Here is an 18,756-nt window from a genome sequence, read left to right as displayed (position 1 = left end):
AACATGGATTTTGAATATATTTTCAAATACAATATATATATATATCTTGTTTATGATAAAGTAGAAATAAAGAAACTATGCTGATTGACGAAAAAGTGGAGATTATAAAAAAGCAGTTCTACGTCCTCCCTTCCTCGCCCTCTCCAAAGAAATCTACGTCCGTAGCGATTTTTACTAACATCTGTGGTAGATTTACCAACTTTTCTTTTCCTTTAAAAAATGATCGTCCAACACGATTAATATCTGTCCACGAAATCCGAAAGACGAAGAAAATGGGAAAATGGTCGAAACTGTTAAAATGGTTCCGCCGGTTGCCACGCCACTTCTGAGCAGCTGAAGGCGCAATCCGGTCCAGCCCTCTTGCCTGTTAGAAGTCCACCGCTTCGGTCATGTGGAAAAATAATTACTAATGTCGGACGAAAAAAATGTCGGTGTCCTCGGAAAAATATGAAAGCATAATAATTGCATCGATTGAAAAACAACGATGAAAAGAATTTTCATTTCGAAATATCGTAGACGTGCGTTTAGAAAAAATTACTAATTTAATTACTTATCAATCGTATCTTTGTGAACTATTTTTTCTCGTATAAAAAAAGAAATATCTACAATAATATCAATGAAACTAGATATACATTACTCAGAAACAAATACTTAGCAGCAGATAATTTCGATATTAAAAATTAATCAAGTTAAACATTTTTACTTTTTCCTTTTTTTCTTTTCTTTTCTTTTTTCCCTTTTTTCTTTTTTTTTTTTTTTTTTTTTTTTTTTAATAAAAACAAACTTTCAATTTTTACATTTGATATCGTCTGTTATATAAATGGATATTGTAAAAGATAGTTCGAAGAGATCCTCGAAAGAGATCTAACGTTTACAACGTGAAAATATAGTGAAAGAAAATAGTGAAGCCGCCATTCTCCGGCAATATGGCGGTAGAAGAACGGTGCGCGTCTTCGGAAGATGCGAGAACGATGCAGGCACCAAGGCGTATCCCGCGGGGAAGATGGCCGTGGCCCTGGCCACCTGCTGCCACTTTGATTTTGCCGCTGGAATCTCATTTAGCAGTGTAATCCCCGTGTTCATTGACGATGGATCGGCCGTTCACGAGGCATTGTAGGTGTACTGAAACATTTCGTACCTTCTAATATATCATCGATCGCCGCTAGACGGAAGATCGAGCACGATTAACGGGCGTAAAAATATTCTTATTGTAAGGTAGATCCATATCAAGCGATATATATATATATATATATATATATTTATGTACGTACGTACATACGTACAGACTCATACAAATTATAGTAATTTCCAAGCTTTAAGAAGTATCTAATTTTTTTATTCTTTTATTGCTTGTAATAGTACGATTCCTCTCAAACATACATATAATAGAGATTAAAATGATGAATATTTTTATTATCTTATTCGTCGTTCATTTTCGAATACAATAAAGTTTTCATTGTAATTATAATACTTGGCTAATGATCTTAAAAGACTTAACTAGAACAGAATTCTCAGAAAATCTCTATAAAGACTAAAACGTTGTCGAGGATTTTGTTCGTAAAGAGAGAGAGAAAAAGAGAGAGAGAGAGAGAGAGAGAGAGAGAGGAGAAAGGGAGAGAGAAAGAGAGAGACAGAATGAAATTAAGTTCCGGAAGGACGTCAATTAATATGCCTGATAATTATCATTCTCAACGAAGCCGACTGCTCTTTTTCTTCTTCTTCTTCTTCTTCTTCTTCCTCTTCCTCTTCTTCTTCTTCTTCTTGTTGCTTGTATTTGATCCATGTTCGCTGGTTACCGTGTTTACACAGGGAGACCGCAATTAATAACTCTGATAATGTGTCAAGTAGTACATTATCTTATTTAATTTGTAACTCGTTCGTACGACAAAGAAGAAGAAGAAGAAGAAGAAGAAGAAGAAGAAGACAACGAAGAATAATAAGAATAAGAGGATGGGGGAGGAAGAAGAAGAATAATAAGAACAAGAATAAGAAGCTCGAACGTCGAGGAATCTCGATTTCCGCGGTGAAGACAATGATTCGAGCTTTCCTCTGCCTTCCTACAGGCCATACGATGAATAGTCCGCTGATTGTTTGCGCCGCGTCACGGTTTCGGAGTCGCGTTTAATTCAATTTGTGAAGTGACTTACGGTGTCTGCCATTAGTCATCGTACGGCGTGCGCCTCGTCGTAGCTTGCCGGCCGTGCTTCTTACTTTTCAGAGCCTTACCGAATCGCCAAGTGGAAGTAGAATGAGCCATCGAGAAAGAGGTGAAAAGAGGGAGTGCAAGAAAGAGAGAGAGAGAGAGAGAGAGAGAGAGAGAGGAGACTCCTGAGAAAAGGGTATACCTTTTGAGAGTCACTTAGATCCAAGCCGCCCTGGACGACCGGTTGATTATGGTTCCAGCACTGCCTGAACGTTATCTCTACGAGAATGGTCCTCATCAGGTGAATCGGCCGCAAATGGTAGCGGCATAATAAGTACCATTATTATCGGGAACTCTGTTATACATGCGCTTCGTCGATACGCGATGCCGACCGACGGCTCCCCAGAAAACCAGGAGGCAAGACTGCCTTTTTTCTTTTTTCTTTTTTTTTTTTTTTTCTTTCTTTCTTTCTTTCTTTTTTTTCCTATTCAAAGGGTCAACGGATAAGACGAAAGGGGACGCGTTTCAAAAATCGTTTCTTTTAAGTAGTCACGGTACATTCGAAACGGACGAGTTTCTCGTAGCAGGTAAAGCCTACATATGTCTATCGACCAGGTCATATCTTTTTGTAATTTTACTTTTATTTTACGAGGAAGTAGGTACCTACATGTTGCTTGTACTTTAAAATTATCGTGTTGTTACACATGATGGATGGTAAGAATTTTTTTTCGTGTTAAGTAGTATGGACTAAGGTTAGTTAGAGGTAAAGAGAGAGAGAGAGAGAAAGAGAAAGAGAGAGAAATAAAAGAATACAAAAGTTTAAAAAAATATTTATGGTCATTAGTAGTACGAAACTTGTCTACCTACGAGAAAATTCGTGCTAAATACGAAGGTATTCGTACATAATAAAATATGGACACATAATTATAGTTATTACGATGGTATTACGTATATATCGACTTATGAGTGGGAAGCTGTACTACTGCAATGAACGAGTCTGGAAAAAAATTATTGCTGGTGAAAATGTTTGCCCAATGGTATATTTATTGACTTACGTAATTGGATATCTTGCCTAATGCAATTAATGAAATAACGAAAGTCGAGAAAATTGATCTCGGTCATGGATATTCGATTGGTGACGGCCACTATTGATTGCAAATAACTTTGAGGATCGTTATCATATCTCGTTCCAAGCGAATAAACCTGGAAGAGCGAGAATAAGAAAGAGAAGAAAAGAGAGAGAGAGAGAGAGAGAGAGAGAGATGCAAGAGAAAGGAGAAGCAAGAGCAGTAGAACGAACGGAGAAAGTAACCGTAAGAGCGTCGAACGTACTACGGATGATGATGACCAAGCATATTTCACCGAAAGTCTAGACTTCCAGTTCGAGCCCTAAGCTACGAATGCTTGAACGGTGCTTAGAGTAGGTAATACTCAATAATTAGAATGAACTTATTATTAAAGGCAGTTAATCGTTTCTTTGATCCCTTTCGATTGCTCTGTCACATCGCTGTTCTTTTATCATTTAAAAGTCAATTCATCATAAAGTTTTAAGACTTTATAGTCATCATATAATTTCTAAAGGTAACAGATAGAGAAAGAAAATAAATTAATTTAATTCGATTAAATACATATACTTCATGAATTAATAGATATCAGAATATCTAAAGTTACCTAACTGGATATCCATTATGTTAGGTAAGAATTAGATCGCGCATAGACCATATTAGAGATTCATTCTCATTAATTTTCGTTTTGTAATGACGCACATGACATATCGTAGCAAAGCTTGAGCTTCCCGACGAATACATTATCAACGACGATATGATAACTCGTATGCGTGGCAAAGAAAAATTTCTACCGCTACGAAATTAAAATTGTCGACTTATATGAACGAAAAGACGTGTCGAAAAAGAAATACGACGAGTTCGCGAAGTGAAAGTAGAAAGCTCGGGAGAGCATGAGAAAATGTATGTAAGTAAAAAAATCGTTATAAAAATTATACCAACCGAAAGAATAATAAATAAAAGAAATACCAAAGTTTCTGTATATATTATACATATCACAATAATATATATATATATATATTGTGATATATATATATAATGTGTGTGTATATATATAAAGTTTGACATTACATAATCGCATTTCTCAACAGCAAGAACCGAATCGTTCCTCAATCAAGAATTTTCACAGTTTAATGATCAATAATATAACATTTAGTTTTATTTGTAATGAACGGAATGAAATCTGAAGATAATTATACGTTCGTGTTTTTAAACAAATTCACATGGCAGGGCCACCCGGTATTATCTCTTCGGTCCTGTTACGTGTAGATGAAGGAGGCCGACCACGAAGAGGGGAAGAAAAGGAAGAAAAAGAAATAATAAGAACAAGAAAGTATGATCTATCGAAGGAAGGAGAACGAGGAAGATGATGAACATGAGAGGTATGAGTTATCGAACGAAAGGAAAGAAGGAAGAGGATCGAGAAAAGAATGAAGAGAGAATGCAATGTGTAGGAAGATGCGCGAAGGTGGGATAGTAGTGGGGTTGAGAGAATAAGAGAAAGAGAAAAAGAGAAGGAGTAAGAGAAAGAGAAAGAGAAAGAGAAAAAGAAAGAGATAGAAGGAAGAAGAAGAAGAAAGAGAAAGAAAGGGAGAATGGAAGAAAGGAGAAAAGAAATGAAAGGCTGTCAGAGGAAAGGAGAGAAAGAAGAGAGAAAGAGCTCGGAGGGTATTAGCCGGTCTGAAGGGTGGATGCGAAGAAAGAGAGTTCCCTCTTTCTTATATATTTTTTCTTGTATTCTCCGCCGTTCCTTGGGAAAAGTTTGTTGTTTGAAGCAGCGCTCTGGCTCTCGCGATCATTAATCATGCCAAGTTTTGGTTTGACTAGCAGCAGCCCTGGCATAGCTCTTTCTCTCTCTCTCTCTCTCTCTCTCTCTCTCTCTCTCTCTCTCTCTCTTTCTCTTACGTTCTCTCTCGCGTTCTCTTTCTCTCTCTCTCTCTCTCTCTCTCTCTCTGCGATGTGCGCGCGAGCACACGGCCGCTCTTTTCCGACTCTCTGCACTTCTCTCTCCCAGTTTTCGTTCCTGTTACGTCGGCTTCCTTCGGCAACGCCAACCTCGAAGCGTTACGTGGGGGAGAGAAAGAGGGTTGCAGGGAGGACAGAAAAGGAAGGCTTGCTTCGTTTCTACCCCTCACCCCAATTCCCCAATCTCCTTCTGCCTTTCCAGACCCTTCTGCGTTTCCCCATCCGTAGGAGGGCGCAGGCTATTCGGGAATATCATAGAGGGGTGCCACCATAGAAAAGGAACCACCATCCTCTTTTACCCCTCCATTTCTTTCTCTGTCTCTCTCTCTCTCTCTCTCTCTCTCTCACACACACACTCTCTTTTTTACTCTTTCTCTACTTTCACGAAAAAAGTACGGAAAGGAGGCATTTCTTTCTATGTATTCTATCGGAGTACGATATAAGCCCTTTCTATGAAGTAATAATAGATTTTCAAAGCTTTCTCCTCGACTTTTCGCGTGGCTTCCAGACGAAAAATCAAATCGTCTTCATTACAAAAGAGTTTTACGAATTTTTTTAGTAGCCTGTATAAATAATTATCATCGAACATGGGATTATTAAAATCCTTTCTGACAGATATCTCTATATCGATATATTGTTATATTTTGAAAAAAAAAAATCCTGACTTATCTTTAGATCATCATTATTTTATGTAAGAATGATCGTTTGAGAAAAAAAAGTGTCCTGAAAGAAGTGTCTTTTAAACTGTCTAAAGTATTCAAGTACGATAGAATCCAGTACGAAAGTAGAGTACCAAGATCATTTAAAGATCTAACGATCTCGAATTCGTTCTCGATTTTCATGAAGTGAAACTTTAAAATACGTATTCAGAACGTTGGTTGTACATATTTACATGCACGCATACATGCACACATTCACGATAGAAGATATCGAGGATATGGAAGGTGGAAGGAGGCAAAGGCTGTACCTGTGGATTGGTAACTCGAAAGTTAGGGTCCCGCGCTGCAGTTGATTAACGATGTGAGCGTCCAGGTCGAGGTGGGTGGCGCATGCCTTTGTGACAGGACGCCCGTTCCTCCGCTCCACCGACATCGCCACCGTTGCTATCACGGATTATTATAACTCGTAGGTTTCATCTCGTACTAGCCATTCGTCGTCCGGCTTCGACTCGGACATCGATGCGCTCACCGGTTATCGTCACGTTCGTATAGACTCTCTCGAACGATCAAGCAAGCCCACCTCCTTCGACGATGCTTGATCGAAGACCGATCGATAGAGGATCGATCGTTCCGCTGGCACACGTCGATGATTTCTGACTTAAAATCTTTTTTGTTATCTCTTCACTACTCTTTTTCTTTCTCTTTATCTCTTTCTCTCTCTCTCTCTCTCTCTCTCTTATATTTCGGTTCTTCGACTTTATTCTATAAATGGGATCGATCTCTTTTTATGATTCAAATATTTATTGGTATCAATGATTGGTCCTTCAATTTTGATATATACTTTTCTAGAATATAGTCGTGCAACTTGGTTCATCGGTATATTTATTTGTTATATATTATAAAAGATATAATATATGTAGGATAGAGAACATTGATTTGGATGGAAACGATGAGTTTAAAGGGACAATAGGGACAACGTTGGGTGAACTCTTATTTAATTTTCCTCTTGGATCTATTCGAACGTAATATTGGGACGCGAAAGGCTCGTATAAATGCGCATTTTATTAAGGCATAGTGCTGCGTGAATAAAGGATCAAGATGGGTTCTTCTATTTAGGGGGATATTCCCTTTTTGTTACCGTAGACGGGTTTTCGTGACCACGAGAGCCAAAGGGAAGTTCTATATGCGTCTCGATCTGCTTGAAAAAGAACCAATCAGCGTTCCTCCCTCTTGCACCCTGCAATCCGCAGCCACGCCTGCCAATATAGGGTACGTACCCTTGTCAGATCGACCCTTATCCTTTTTACCCGCCTTTCTCTTCCTCTCTCCTTTTCTCTCTTAAGGTAAAACTGGACTAAACTCATTTTGCAAAATGGACTCCTTTTAGCCAGTTGTTTTCATCTAAGATACTCGATTCATCTACCATGTTTTCGATCTGATCTTCGTAAGCATGAAACATATAGAAAGCTATTAGAAAAAAAAAAAAAAAAAAAAAAAAAAAAAAAAAATAATAAATAATTTTTTTTTGCAACAATATACAAGCGAATAATTACAGAGATAATGTTTATCTAATCTTCAATATCTCCATTTAGGAAATATCTTTCTCTAATGTTAGCGAATTGTTTAGAAATTTGATTGACGTCCTCGAATGATTAATTAGATTTATGTTCTAACTCTATATACACCCATACATATATATATATATATATATATATATATATATATATTTAATTATTTATCATGTAACATTTATTGAACGACTGCTATATGCAGATATATTTAGTTACTCGCAATTAATTCGGGACACTCATCGTTACATCATTAATTGCATATGTGAAACTTTATATATCGAAACGTTTGAAAATCGTATAAAAATCTTCATTGTTTATTTTATTTTTACGAATGATTATGATCTAGATTAAAACTATTGGAACTTATTTATTAGAGTTTAAGTATTGTACAAATACATTGACAGATAACCACTTTTGTCCCTGCGCTTTCATAATTATCTTCTACTCTAGAGAAGAAGAGACAACGAGTAACAATTCTCTTTGATAATGTCGTTCAACATTGTAAGGGCTACGAAAGAGAGAAAACTTGGAAAGAGGGACAACAAAGTTTTCAAGCTGAAGGAGACTGGAGACTAGAGGGTGACTGGCGCGATTGCAAGCCTCTAGATGGGTGATTGATTCACTTTGAATGATTAAAGAACGCGATGGAACAAGGGAGAAGAAAAAGAGAGAGAGAGAGAGAGAGAGAAAAAGACGCAGAATAATAGCATTCGATAGACTCATCAAACTTTCTGGAAAAAACTTAAGATCGGTTCGTAGTTGAGATGGATCAGTGACAGACCTAAGTTCTTGTCATCTTATAGACACTCATAAAATTATATTGCTAAGACTTAACGATATCTTTATAGCTCTCTCTCTCTCTCTCTCTCTCTCTCTCTCTCTCTCTCTCTCTTTGTATTCAAATACCCTATCTTTAGAACTAAAATTAATAACATATTATCACAAAATAAGTAAAATAATCTTCCAAATTTTTATTACTCGTCAATTTTCAATGATATTATTACACTTTGTATTGTCGTACTATACCAAAAGAAATTTTTCTTTTAAAATTTTGTAAAAGGATTTTACCATCTTAAGATGAGAAAACCTACCGTGGCTTTCCATCTTCCCCATCTGATCGTAAGAAGTTTATTGAATCCGTTTGGAAAGTAAAGGATTAACTTAAAATAGATGCGCAAAAGATAAAGAAAAAGTATCTTCTTTCTTTCTTCTTTGGAGAAATTTGTATAATTTACAACTCATACATAATGGGAAATAGTAATCAAGCGAAACGAAATTTCATTGTAACATCAATCGCCAAGGTAAAATGTAAGAGATAAACGGTAGCCCGAAATGGTCATGTAGGTAAAGAGTTTGACTGTAAAACCACGGTAGTCAAAGGGTTAAAGCCCATTTTGATTTATTACACTGCGAATCGAATTTTTTCACAAAACTACTACGAAGTATTCACACAAGTCTAATTTGCAAATCAGCGGGTGGTAAAGATGGGCAGGGATGTAAAAGGTCATGTAAATAGGTCAGGAACGGTTTTTCTTTTTCAGCATGGCACGATTGCAGTCGTTCCATTGGATGTACGTCGAGAAACGTGATGTATCGATGCGAGCACGAACTATCGATTATTTCGAACGTTCAGTTTCTTGTTTCTCTTTTTTCTTTTTTCTTTTCCAGTTTTTTCTTTTTTTTTTTTTCTTCTTCACAATTTTTAGACATTTCACCGGGTGAAATACGAATGAAAAAATTTAATAAGTAATGGTAATCGAATTTTTTTTTTTACGATAAAATTAAATAGATTTGTACAACAAAACTAAAGAAAAAGTCTAATTGTCTCGAAGGAAGAAATATGTTACTTGGAAACGAAAGAATCGAGATAAAGGCTGTAGGGAACTGTTGTAGTATTTCTTCGGTATCCACGTAGAAGGAAAATAATGAAGATAAAGTTAGCGATCTGGCAAGTCGACGACTAGTTGATCATAAATCGCTTGCGCTCGCGCTCACAGACGAAGTGCAGCGCGCGAAGCGACCAGATTGTTGCTAGATGCAGCAACGAGTCGAGTATCACGAAAGAGGGAGAAGTGGAAGATAGCGGTACCGCTTAACGGAGGGTTATTGTGCTGCCATCGGTTACGGCTCATCAGCTGCCGTAACTCCTATCTTTGCCTTCTTCGCTTGGAGCATAGAAAGGTCCCAAGGCGCCAACTATACAACCTGTTCCGCCTTCTTCGTGTTCCCACCTCTTTCAACCTTGTCTTCTTTCCGTGCTTACCTTGCTTCTATCTTTTGCCGACTCCTCCGATATCCGTAAATCCTCAAATTAACAAGTGAAACCTGCAAATTGCCATACTACGGTCCAACCCACGTAACCTAGTCACCATGACTTTTTTTATGTTGTCCAATTCTCATTGGGGAATTGAGTTGCACCCTGTTTCTACAGCCGCCATCTTTTTCATAAGCTAACATTCAAACTTCGTTAAAAGTGTATATCCATTTAGAGATTAAAAATGTGACATACTATATAGAAACGACATCAATCTCTAAATGACGTTAATTCAAGTCCGTGATATAACGAAACGATTCAAAAAGTCATGGTACATGAACTTTAAAAGATATCCTGTTGATTAGCATTCCAGATGAAAAAATCAGGTAACGAGGTAAAGGTCGTTTTCTATTTATGACCTCGACTATTACCATTTGACACCCATCGTTCTTTTGCTACTTATCAAAGCAATTTACATATACCAGCAATGTTTCTCTATTGTTACTTGAGAAAGATTTAAGTCCCTTAGGTCCAGTCACACAGGTCATATCTTTTAAGGTAATTATTCGAAAACGTTCTTGTATATCCTTGAATTCGAAGAGGGTTTAACATTCGAAAAGAATACTTGATGAAATACAGAGGTAGACTTAGACAGAAGTAACTTAGGTTATAGAGACTTCAGGGAGATCAGAATGTATTAAAAAAAAAAAAAAAGAAAAGAAAGAGCAAAATTAATCTGTATATTCTAACATTTATGAATATTCTGTCATTCCAGATAATGCATGATTAACTAAATGACTTTATTGTTCATAAGCTCTTTGAACTCACAAAAGAATATCGAAAGAGTGAAGCTAACAGCTTTTAGAAATAGACAAAAGGAAGATGGTTGTAGTAGGCGAGAAAAGAAAGGAGGTAACGGGGTTAATGCTTTTCACTGTGCAAAATTATTTTGAAAGGGACGACACTTTGAGGACAATGACAGTTTGGTATAAACGAAAAATATTCGAGCATTGTCCGAAAATGGTCATCTAAGATCCCTTTACCAATGTCGCTGACCTAAATACGTTTTCAAAACTAATTGTTCCTTCGTCGCGAAGGGAGCTCCAACGTTAGGACACTTGGCAACTCCTTGGATCTGATGTTCTGAAAAGTCAGAAGCTGCACGAGCCGTTTCCGAAAACGGAGATACGAACCACTTGGAAGTCCGTCGTTGGCCTAGAGATAAGTGCAAAGGGATGTCCTGAACGTGCGCCTTAGTAAGTAAGAGAGAGAGAGAGAGAAAGAAAGAAGGAGAGAGAGAAAGAGAGAGAGAACGAGGTAACGTGAGGTTAAGATTAATGGATTTGCATTGTCGGCATTTTTTCAAGCGTTTTAGGAGCACTTTTGAGCCAAGAGTAGGATTCATTTTTCAAAAAGTCCGCTCCGTATGGGAAGTCCGACCGAAAATCGCAATCGATTCGCCTCACCCTAATGGTTCCGAATTAAACCATGTTGCTCTTACTTGCAGGTAAGTCACACACGACTGAGAAATACCTAGGTATCTCGTGTCGAGGCGACCTTATTGGAAAGAGAATCGTTATTGATAGTTTCTATTCTATGTCGTCTGGTTTAACTCGTAACTTTTTTAAAACATTACAAAAGATTGGGTTAACATGTTTATACGATCATCAGTAAAGGATAGGATATCGATAAGAAATGAATAATAAAATTAACACTAACTATCATCGCATCTATATCTAATCGATATTTGTAAACATCGATTAAATATATCTACAATATGGAATATTGACTAAAGTTCAAAAGATAAACGATTCGATTGGACAAATTGAAACTGTGTGGATCAAAATGACACTCTTACGAAAGTCTCACGAGAGTCTCAGTCATACTTGCCTTATAATCTCGTATGCTTCTGAACTTGTTCGAAGAAAGGTGTCAGGATTGTCAAGGAGGATCGGTCGCTAACGACTTCCCGGCAGAGAAGCGACGAGTCACTCACGGCGACGACAACGAGGACTCTCTTTCTCTCTTTCTCTCTCTCTCTCTCTCTCTTTCTCTTTCTCTTTCTCTTTCTCTCTCTGTCTATCTCTTTCTATCTATATATCTATCTGTCTCTCTTAGTTTATTTCTTTAAAGCAAAGAATAGGATTTTTCTCGATTGCAATTTTTTTTCTAAACATAGTTGAAAAGTCCTTTCAATGAATGTGCTAGAAAAACGTATGTGTATGCAAATTGCTTTGGCGCTGGGGTTGAGTGGTAATTGCTCGTTGGGTCAGCTTGTTCAAAGGTGAATGCTGACGACGTTACCACCGTTCGAAGAGCGATAATTACCACGCTCCTGGTAGGCCCTCTTGCCTCGTTTCTTCTACGTATCTTCCTCCGCGTATTCTTCTTTTTCATCTTCCTTCGCACGCTGTAAGTGGGACTACCGTTTGCTGGCACAAGCATCGACATTCTCTTTCTCTCTCTTTCTTTCTTTCTCTCTTTCTCTCTCTCTCTCTCTCTCTCTCTCTCTCTTTGTCTTTCTTTTTCTTTTTCTCTTTCTCTCTTTCTCTTATTCTCTTGTTCTCTTTCTCTCTCTCTCTCTCTCTCTCTCTCTTTCTCTTTCTCTTCGTTTCTTTCTTTCTCACGTAGACGCAGCTGACACTTTCACTCGTGCCATGCTTATCTCGCGACGGACTTTGCGAGCTGCTGGTTTTACTGCTTGCTGATGGTCGTTCGATGAACGATGTCATGTACCTTTCTTTCGACGCTTCTGTCATTCTGTAAATTGCATTTTTCTCACTTCCTCTACGGTTCCTCTCACTTTTTTATGCATCCCATCAATGGCCAATACTATTCATCGAATCCGTTGACGCCATCCAAGACTTTCTATATTTCTTTGTTTCATTAAGATTCACTGTAATTTAATTTCAAGGAAATAATGATTTGTAATGACTTTTAATGACATTGTTATTTTAAAATTCTTCCTTTCTATGATATTAACTATTGATATTATCTATTAATTTTTATTAAATCGTTATCAATGACGTTATCTGATAACGAATAAAAGGTTCTTTTAATTTGTACACTATTCGTTTTAAGTGAAATATAAATTATTTTTAACATGGTTTTCAAACACATATACACACACACACACACACACATACATACAAGTCCTTTATAACTTCACTCGGCGAAGCGATCTCTTTTCGCAAGACTTTCTTCGTACCTCAGGTATCAGAGATACGTAGGATATTCCCAGAGGGATGTGGCTCCCCTTTCGTGTCGGCAAACGCGATCTCGTGACTCAGCGATGTCGTGAAATCGAATCTCCGGGGACTCATGCTTCTCGCCACAGACGGGTCCGCTGCCAACGCCTCGATCTCCAATATAATATAAAAGTAGGTATTTTGAATTTTTCGCGAATTAAACGAGCCGTAACGAGCCACGCCTAGATATAGCTTCGTGCCTTCCTATATTTCTTGTTAAAGATCGATTTACTAATATTTTGATATCTTTGAGATTGGAACGAATGTTGACATGAACGATCGGTCCCAAATGATTTAAATTTTTCGATGGAAAATAAGCTTTCGATAGCCTTCAAAATATCTTTATACCAGTCTAAACACAATAAAAATACAATAGATTATAATACTACAATAAGATTTTGTTCCTGATAGTCCAAATATAAATCGTCATTCGAATGTGATACATTATTATAATATAATAATAATAAATTGATAAAAATTATAATAATATCGTCTGATCGGTTATACTACTTGTAGTATAGATATCTTATAGAATTCTGATTAAGCTCAAATATATAAACACGAATGTCATTTCATACCTCCTTAAAATATCTCTTCCTGCTGGTGTCTAGGAAACCGTGCAGCAATTTACTATCTACGCCAAGCAACAATTAATCAGCGAAGTCCTACCTCACTAAAAATAATACCCTAATCGTAGATTCGCAAAACTTCAATATCAGAAACGTTGCTTCCTTTCATAAGCGATCAACAAGTTGAATATAACTGAAACCCCGTTAATAAAGCGATGAAAGTGATAAATCGCGACGCAAGCCTCCTCGTCTACCCCCTCCTAACTACCCCCCTATACCCTCCACCCTCTCACCGAGCACCGTATTGCGTTATTAAAACTTTACTAATGGGCAATAATAAGCACTGCCGCTCCGAGATTGATATTAAATCATAAACTGGCTCGTTACCATTTATCATTATCACGATACGGGCCATTGCCGTAGGCCTTGACTTTTTTAATTCTTATTTTTTTTGTTTTTTTTTTGCAGATTTCTGTTGAATTTTGACGAGCACTATATATAGGTACTTCAAAGTATATCCCTCTAAAATGTTTTCCATTAAATTGCGTATACGGAATTCACATTTTTCTTCGTGCTACTTTTTCTTCTCTTCTTGAATAATCAAAGTCCTGTTTTCCAATTTCAGTAGAAAGAAGAATAAACCAATCTGTAAAGAGAAGATAAAAAATTAAATAAAATATTTTTTGGATTAAAGAAGTTTCTCCGAAATTATATATATATATATATATATATATATATATATATATATAAATATGTATATAAATATATATTTTTCTTAGATGTCAGCTTGGAAACTCAAAAGTTTCCCCCAACGATAAGATAGTGTACACTCATAAGAAGCCAGTAGGCTCTCATGGGTGATCTCACGATAATCGTCATTCTGAAGATCACATTCGTTCGGTAGCAAAGAGAAATAGGATGAGAAGGAATAGAGGGAAGAGAGTGGGAGGTGGATAGAAAGGGAGGCAGACGTCGTGACGACTAAGCTCTCGCGCTTCCAAGGGTGGGCTGTGGGTGTAAAAGGGGGTGTCATGCCGGCGGACCGGGAAAAGTGATTGATTGTGTTTCGCCGGAAGAGAAGAGGAGAAGGATCGTTGCGGAGAGAGAGAGAGAGAGAGGGGGGGGGAGGAAAAGGAGAAAGAGAGAGAGAGAGAGAATTGCTGTAGTAAGAGAGAAAGAAAGGAAGAAAGACAGAGACAAGAAGGGATGGAGGATGGACGGTGATGGAGGTGGTGGAGTTGGTGGTAGTGGTGGTGGTGGTGGTGGTGGTGGTGGCGGTGAGGAAAGGGAGAAGGATAGAAGTTCGTGAGCGTCGACGGTGATAGAGACGAAGAGGTCGAGCCGCAAAACGAGGAGACAACGTCCAATCCTACCTCCTCTCAAGCTACCCCTCGAAAGCATCCCCCTCTAACTCTTCGCATCGACTACGTCGTCGGACGTAGACCGAAGAAGAGCTCCTCTCTCGCAGATTCCACTCGAACCGTCATCCCCCGGTTTCTCTTCTCGAGGGAGCCACATGAAGTAGCCATAAGAAAAATAGAAATACGCCGAGCGACGTATATGCCGGGTAAAGGAAAAACTCAGTCGTGAGAAGAGCCAGCAGAAAAAGCAGGTGACGTGCTCTTAGCCCTTCCTGAATTGCCACTCGTTTCTTTCTTCTTATATTTTTCTTCTTTTTCTTTTATTGAGCCTGGAAAATGGCAAAATGTTGCTCTTGTTATCTCGTCCTACCGACTGGATCGATAAAAGCCGTTTTTTTTTATTTTGACCGATAGAGATAGGCGAATTGATAAAACGACGAACTATAGATAAATATGTACATTCTCGTTTTTCTTTCTTTTTCTTTTTTCTTTGTTCTTTTTTTCTTTTTTTCTTTTTGTATGCCAGTCAAATCATGCGCAATAGTAAAAACAACCAGGATAGATTTTGACCTCGTTCAGGAACGTAATAGATTACAGTTAGCCGATAAGATAAAGAAAATACGAGAAGCGAGGAAAATGCGTGCAACTCGCAGTACCGTTTACTTACATCCTGTAAGGATTCTACCTAGCTGAGAGAGAGAAAGAGAGAGAGAGAGAGAGAGAGAGAGAGAGAAAGAGGGAGAGAGAGAGAGAGAGAGAGAAAGAAGGAGAGAAAGAGAGAGAGAGAAAGACTCTGAGCGCCGGCGGCAGCAACTACGGCACGCTGCATTGTCGTGTCTCGGCAAAACACAGTGAGTGTGCTCTTTGTGTAATGACTCGGCACTTTATATCCTTCACACTTCGCAGCTGATCACAAGTAGACGTACTTGACCGAGTGCGTCGGGACACTTGTAGAGCACTAATATAAACAAAGTACGACCGACTGGAGGATCCATTACTTTCAATTTGCCTGACGTCAGCCGCCTTATGCAATAAATATTGCCGAATACGCGAACATCGCGTCTCCCTCTCGTTCCTATCTATCGATTATATCGAAAACGCCAATGGGAAGTACCTACGATTGAACAGTATGAACATTTAGCATAGGATCAATGAACAAATATTTTTTTCCAATTTTAATATAACAATATGATTCTTAACGTGTACTTACATTTGATATAAGGAAGAAAAAAAGAAAAATGAATTAAAAAGAAATTGATAGATATATACCTATAATTAATAGAAAATTAAAAACAGAGCTATCGAAGATATATTAATATTTGACATTTTAAAAACAATAGAAATCAAGTTACAAATGATGTAGGAGTTAGATCAAAGATCGATAAAAATAACGAATAGTATCGGATAGTATCGATCAAAGAGAAGATCTGGAATATCTGAAAAGTTTTTGCAAAGACTACGAGCTGAAGGATTTCGTGAGCGAAACGGACGAAGCGTACGAGCGAAGGCGGGTTAAGATGATCCGTAGGAGTGACTCCCGTGGTAGTTAGGCCGGAGTGTGTCCCATAAGGGCACAAGATCCACGGCTTCCGTGGCAGGGGTTGGTCTCGTGCTTCAACGGAGTGGGGGTTGACGATCGTAGCGTGGGTAGGGGTGGTTAGAGGGGCGGTAGGAAGAGGGAGGGACGCGTCAGCTCGGAGTCAGCCGGCCGAAGAGGAGCTGGAGGGAGCACCGAGAACCGAAGCGAACTTGCCAGACGAGTTTCTGCCGAGGCCCGACGAGGAGACACGAGCACAGCGGACACGTCGTCGTACTTACGTCGAATGGACACGACACTCAAACGCAACGTAGACGAGATTGAACGTTTCGTGGGCTTGGTATTAAACTAACCGTGTTAGGCTTTAGCATCGTTGCTAGTGAACGTTGATCGTGCTTACGTAAGAACGTATATTTATATATACCTGCGTCCTCTATAATTGTGTAAGAAGTAAATCGTGTAATCGAGATTATCTTGAAGTTGATATTTGGATTGGATTCGAGGGGTATTTCTTGCGTCCATTCATCCAAGTTTCTCTGATTGGCAAAAGAAGCATTAACGAAAGAAAAAAAGAAAAAGGGAAAGGAAGAAAGGACGAATCTACGGTCGAAGAGGAGAGAGAGAAGGAAGAAGTTGTAGCACCTGCCGCAGTCGGTCTCTGGCGGCGCCACTCACGTGTTGCATGCGTGCCGGGCTATCCATCATGGTCGCGGACGCGAACCGGCTCTGATTGGTCGAACAGAGCTCACGTGGTATGGTAATTGAGCTCCGGTGGGCGGGAAGGAGCAAAAGGGGCCGCGGTGGAGCCGCTCGCGGAGGATCTCAAAAGTGGCGGTAGGAGAGGAGAGGATAAGCCGCTGTCCATCGGGAGTCCGGTGCTGCTCTTCGCGGCCTCGCTCTTTTCGCTTTTTTATCTACCTCTATCTCTTTTTCTCTTTCTCTTTTTCCATCTTCTTTCTTCCCTTCTCACCATTCCTCAAAACCCTCTCCCCTTCCCTTCATCTTTTCCCAATCGTGGAAAGAGACATAGACAACTCTCTCTCTCTCTCTCTCTCTCTCTCTCTGTTTCTCTTTCTCTCTCTCTCTCTCTCTCTCTCTCTCTCTCTCTTTGTTTCTCTCTCTCTTTCTTTCTCTCTCAGTCTGTCTATCTGTCCTTTCTTATCTCTTTTTTTCTCCTTCTGCTCTTTGTTTCTTTCCTGTTTTTCGTTCAAAAGGACAAGGCAGACAAGTAAGGAGAATGTATCGCGGTGAAGTGGTCAATGTGCAGTCGTGAAAATGTGCTCAACGTTTGAATGAAACGTTCTCAACGAAACTGAGTTGAGTGTTAGAAGAGACAGGACTAGTTTACTCTGTGAATATGTGCACGGGAATGCAGATGTCCTCATAAAAGAAGTAACGTGTTGCGGTGAGAGAACATAATGATGTCGCTGGAACGTTCGGTATAAGGAACTCGGACGTTGGCTGCGAGCCCTGATAAAGAGAATAAAAGCTGATAGAAGAAGAGACAGAAAAAAGAAAGAAAGAGAGAGAGAGAGAGAGAGAGAGAGAAAGAGAACAAGAGGAATATTGAGAAAGAGAAATTGAGAAGGAGAGAAAATGAGCTCCTTCCTGATGAATCCATCCGCCGGCGGTGGCTATCATCACCATCATCAGCATCAACAGCCGGCGGGTAGTCATCATCTAGCTGCTAGTTCAGTTATGGTCGATCCAAAGTTTCCACCAAGCGAAGAATACAGTCAGAGTAACTACATACCTTCTACTGGTGCTGACTTCTTCTCTGGCAGTACCGCCAGCCATCATCTCAATCATCCCCAGTCCCATCAACTTCAATATGGCTATCACCAGCACCATCATCAGGCTGCTACGACTCCGTACGGAGCATCATCGGCTGTTCAACTGAACGGTGGGTATGCCGGATACGGAGGATATTATGGGCCACATCATCCTCATCACCAGGTCCACGCTGTCCATCATGCAAGTTTGCATCCTCATCATCACGCTGTTGGTGCCCTAGCAATGCCACCAGAAGCACAGCAACCACCTCACACGTGTCCATCTTCGATGCAAGCACCGCAACAGCAACAACAACAGCCACCAGTCACAGCGTCTACCGTTCTCGGATCGACTCCCTTATCGCCGTCCATTATGCAAAATCACGTGCAACAGCAAGAAGCTATTCAACAACATCAACATCAACAACAAAATCAGCAACAACCGCACGACGGCAACGTTTGCAGTCCAGCAGGTTCTGGCTCGTTACATCGGGATAATTCACCGGATCTTCAACAACAATCTACCCAACAAACTCAGCATATACAAAATGCACAGCAGCAACAACAACAATCGCAACATCAACAACAACAGCAGCATCACGTAGACGATGGA

The 18,756-nt window shown here is 39.2% G+C and overlaps 1 protein-coding gene and 1 long non-coding RNA gene across 2 annotated transcripts in view; one reads left to right on the top strand and one right to left on the bottom strand.

Annotated features, from left to right (window-relative positions):
- Positions 1-10: 10 nt before the first annotated feature.
- LOC124948394 lies at positions 11-2,740 on the bottom strand. The gene is made up of 3 exons (XR_007100710.1): positions 2,346-2,740; positions 2,148-2,221; positions 11-1,122 (listed from the first exon to the last, which is right to left on the bottom strand). It is a non-coding gene; the product is annotated as an uncharacterized LOC124948394 (long non-coding RNA).
- Positions 2,741-16,553: 13,813 nt separating this feature from the next.
- Positions 16,554-18,756, top strand: part of LOC124948569 (homeotic protein deformed) — a 10,234-nt gene continuing 8,031 nt past the window's right edge. Inside the window, exon 1 of the mRNA XM_047492360.1 lies at positions 16,554-18,756. This exon is cut by the window's right edge and continues 136 nt beyond it. Within this exon, the coding sequence (XP_047348316.1) occupies positions 17,968-18,756 (789 nt within the window). The 5' untranslated portion in view covers positions 16,554-17,967.

This window comes from Vespa velutina, chromosome 4, assembly GCF_912470025.1.
Source record: "Vespa velutina chromosome 4, iVesVel2.1, whole genome shotgun sequence".
Lineage (NCBI taxonomy): Eukaryota > Metazoa > Arthropoda > Insecta > Hymenoptera > Vespidae > Vespa > Vespa velutina.
This window is presented reverse-complemented; position numbering and strand designations above follow the sequence as displayed.